We start from the raw sequence: 3,291 nt of genomic DNA on the forward strand, positions 1-3,291 counted from the left end.
AAAAAAATTACATAAAAAATAAGAACTTTTAAATAGTTGATTTGATATTAACATTGATATATTTTTTTCAAATTTTTATGATATCTTCAATTTTATATTTTATTCAAAAATAAAATCATTATTTCATTCTTAAAAACACATAAAAATGTAATATAACATCGACAAAGACAAAAAATAAAATAAAACATTAAAATAGAAATATATCTTACTGTTTTGTACGAATACCCTTCTAATAATAATATAATTTATATTTAAATCTTTAAAATAGAAATCTATTGAAATTAAAAGTAATTATACTTATAAATTTTAACTTTTAATTCTCTCTTTTCTAAAAAAAAAATATAATTAAAATACCCATCGAGATCTAAATATTAAAAATTAAAATTAAAATTAAAAAAAAAGTCAAAATGTAATAGTTGGAGGCCCGTAAATGATTGACTTCATTTGTAAAGATAACTCCAAATCCCATCTATGAAATCAATAGTCCCTCCTTATCTAGAAACATCTTGAAAAACAAGCCAATTTTCAAGAAACACAATCTTGAAAGATGGAAGCAGAATTTGGAGATAAAGATTCTCTACCCGCCATCTTCTCCACCCACCACCACCACCACCGACCACCACCTCTCCTCGCCGTCTCCCACCACCTCACCACCACCTCCGACGAAGCTGACAACAAGAAAGAATTCAGCACCACCAATGATGGTGCTTCCATTGAGGTTGTCCGGCGACCTAGAGGCCGTCCACCGGGATCCAGAAACAAACCCAAACCACAACCACTGGTGGCCTTCATCACCCAAGAACCCGATTCTTTGATGTCACCATACGTCCTGGAGGTTCCCGGTGGATTGGATATCATCGCCGCCGTCACACGCTTCTGCAACCACCGTAACACTGGTCTCTGTGTGTTATCTGGGTGTGGCACCGTTTCCAGTGTCTCCTTCCGACAACCCACCACCACCATCACCTTCCACGGCTGTTTCGAATTGCTATCAATCTCCGCCACCGTACTTTCGTCGACATCTCCACCATCCGCCGTGATGACACCGTTTGCTAACAGGTTCGCCATATCATTAGCTGGTCCACAAGGGCAGACGGTCGGTGGCGCCGTCACTGGTCCGCTCATAGCCGTCGGAACTGTTTACCTCGTGGCGGCTTCCTTCAACAACCCACTTTACCACCGGTTACCAATGGAAGAAGAAAAAGATGAGCATATAAGGAGTTCCAATGGTGGGTCTGTTTCTGTTTCAGGTGGCGTAGATGGTGGACGGCGTCATGCAGCACCGTCAACGGCGGCGGATTCAGTATCGATGTACAACTGTCAACCGCCTTCTGATGTCATATGGGCACCTACACCACGGCAAGCTCTGCCACGTTCGCCACTTTATTAAAGAAAAAGCTTGCTTCTTTTGCATCGATCACTTGCCGGAGCTCGTAATTAAATGGATTTTTACTACAATTTTATTATATTTTAGGGTTTTTATGGGTCTCAAGAAACAAAATTTTATAGTCTTGTTGATAATTTAGTGGATTTATTTATATAATATTAATTACTTTTTTTAGCATAGATAATCAAAGAAATCGATGTTAGTGTTTAATGGGAGTTGTAAATTGCTGAATGGTTTGGTGCAGAATGATTAAGCGAGACTCTCATGATATAGTGTAAAATGAAATATAATTGTTTGGTAATTGTGTGCAATGAAATTAGGGTTCTTAATGGTTAACAGAGATCCAATATACAAAATCATTCAGAGGGTTTTAGAATCATTAAGATGAATTTTTTTTTGTCAAACAAGATTCAGCTCTTAACGATTCAGATGTTGCCTCTTAATAGAACTATTAGTAAGTCCACAAATGGTGGATGTGAGAATTTGGAAGTAGTAATATTTGGTTAAATCAAGGAGGTGAATGGATAGGAGACGAATTTATGTAAGATGAATGACTTTTATAGCCAATTTCTCTATTAATAAGTAGATATGTGTAAATCAAATAATGGGTGTATATTTTTATGGACGGTTTACTGAACCCCACGATCATGACTTACTTTATCGGGTAACATTTTTAGAACATCAAAATGGATTATTGATAAGCGTTTTTGATTTGTCATGTAAGCGCTTGCTGGATAATTAAGAGTTTTTTTTTTCCATTTACTGGTAAGATATTTGGGTTTTGTTATGTCTTTTAACATATAAGATTTTGGGTGCTTAACATACTCACTCGGAAGGTAAGTAATATTTCGTAAGGATTTGGTAAACGACCACCTAGCCTCCGGTGTAGGTTGTTGCAATGTGCACCTTTTTTGGGTCAGATTCAGAACCAAATCAAATAATTTATTAAGAATGTAAAAAATAAGTCTATCTTGATGTTAATACGTGTAAGGAAAAAAATTCATAGATAGGGTGCATTTAACAATATATATAGGGACGTAAAAGAGACGAACATTAGCAAACTGTTTGGTGGAAAGTCCGTTTACTTAATATATAAACTAGAAAGGTACTCGCACAATACAGCGAGATACATCTCAATTTTAATGTTTCGTTTTATTTATTTTTGTCTCAGTCGATGTTATAATACGGTTTTATGTGGTTTTGAGAAAACAATAATGTTTTTATTTTTGAATAAAATATAAATATGAAGATATCATAAAAATTTGAAAAAAAATTGATATTAGTACCAAACTAAGCATTTAATTTTTTTTTTCTTTTTTTGCGTATTTCTTTAATTCATTTTTTTAGTTTTGGTTTTATACTTTTTTTATAAAGATTATAATTAAATATTTTGTTAGAACTCAATGTTTATCCTAATTATATTTTAGATTTTCTATATTTAAAATGAGATGTTTATCCTCTGTTTGATTATGTTTATCTGTAGTTAGTTACCCGAATTCAAACACGAAGCTTTAGTAAGTTGTACGTATGCACCATTTACTTGTAATTTTGAATTTTAAATAATATGCATCAATAAACAATATTTCATGCATAAAAAATGGTTTTTAAGAGTTTTTATCAAATGCTTTATAATATAGTATAGATATAGATAAATGAATATGAACATACATTTTTGTTGGTTTAATTAACTGAACGAACATGAACAATGGTCTCGTATATTTACGTTTGTGAAAGTTTTTGTTTATATTTGTTCTGTTTGTTTATGTTTATTTCCATTCGTTTATGTTTGTTTATGTTTATTTCCATTCGTTTATGTTTGTTTATCTATACTATATTATAAAACATTTGACAAAAACTCTTAAAAACCACTTTTTATGTGTAAAGTACTGTTTATTAATGCATAT

The 3,291-nt window shown here is 32.7% G+C and overlaps 1 protein-coding gene across 1 annotated transcript; it reads left to right on the top strand.

The window, feature by feature from the left end:
• The first annotated feature begins 498 nt into the window (after window positions 1-498).
• On the top strand, window positions 499-1,544 carry LOC112514828 (AT-hook motif nuclear-localized protein 28-like). The gene has a single exon (XM_025121445.1). The coding sequence runs from the start codon at window positions 548-550 to the stop codon at window positions 1,388-1,390; it is 843 nt and encodes a 280-aa protein (XP_024977213.1). The 5' UTR covers window positions 499-547; the 3' UTR covers window positions 1,391-1,544.
• The last annotated feature ends 1,747 nt before the right edge of the window (window positions 1,545-3,291 follow it).

This window comes from Cynara cardunculus (genome assembly GCF_001531365.2).
Source record: "Cynara cardunculus var. scolymus isolate 2C chromosome LG 6, CcrdV1, whole genome shotgun sequence".
NCBI classification, from domain to species: Eukaryota; Viridiplantae; Streptophyta; class Magnoliopsida; order Asterales; family Asteraceae; genus Cynara; species Cynara cardunculus.

What these genes read in the sequence shown, in the direction of transcription:
- LOC112514828 (XM_025121445.1), top strand. Translation starts at nt 548, where the DNA reads ATGGAAGCAGAATTTGGAGATAAAGATTCTCTACCCGCCATCTTCTCC.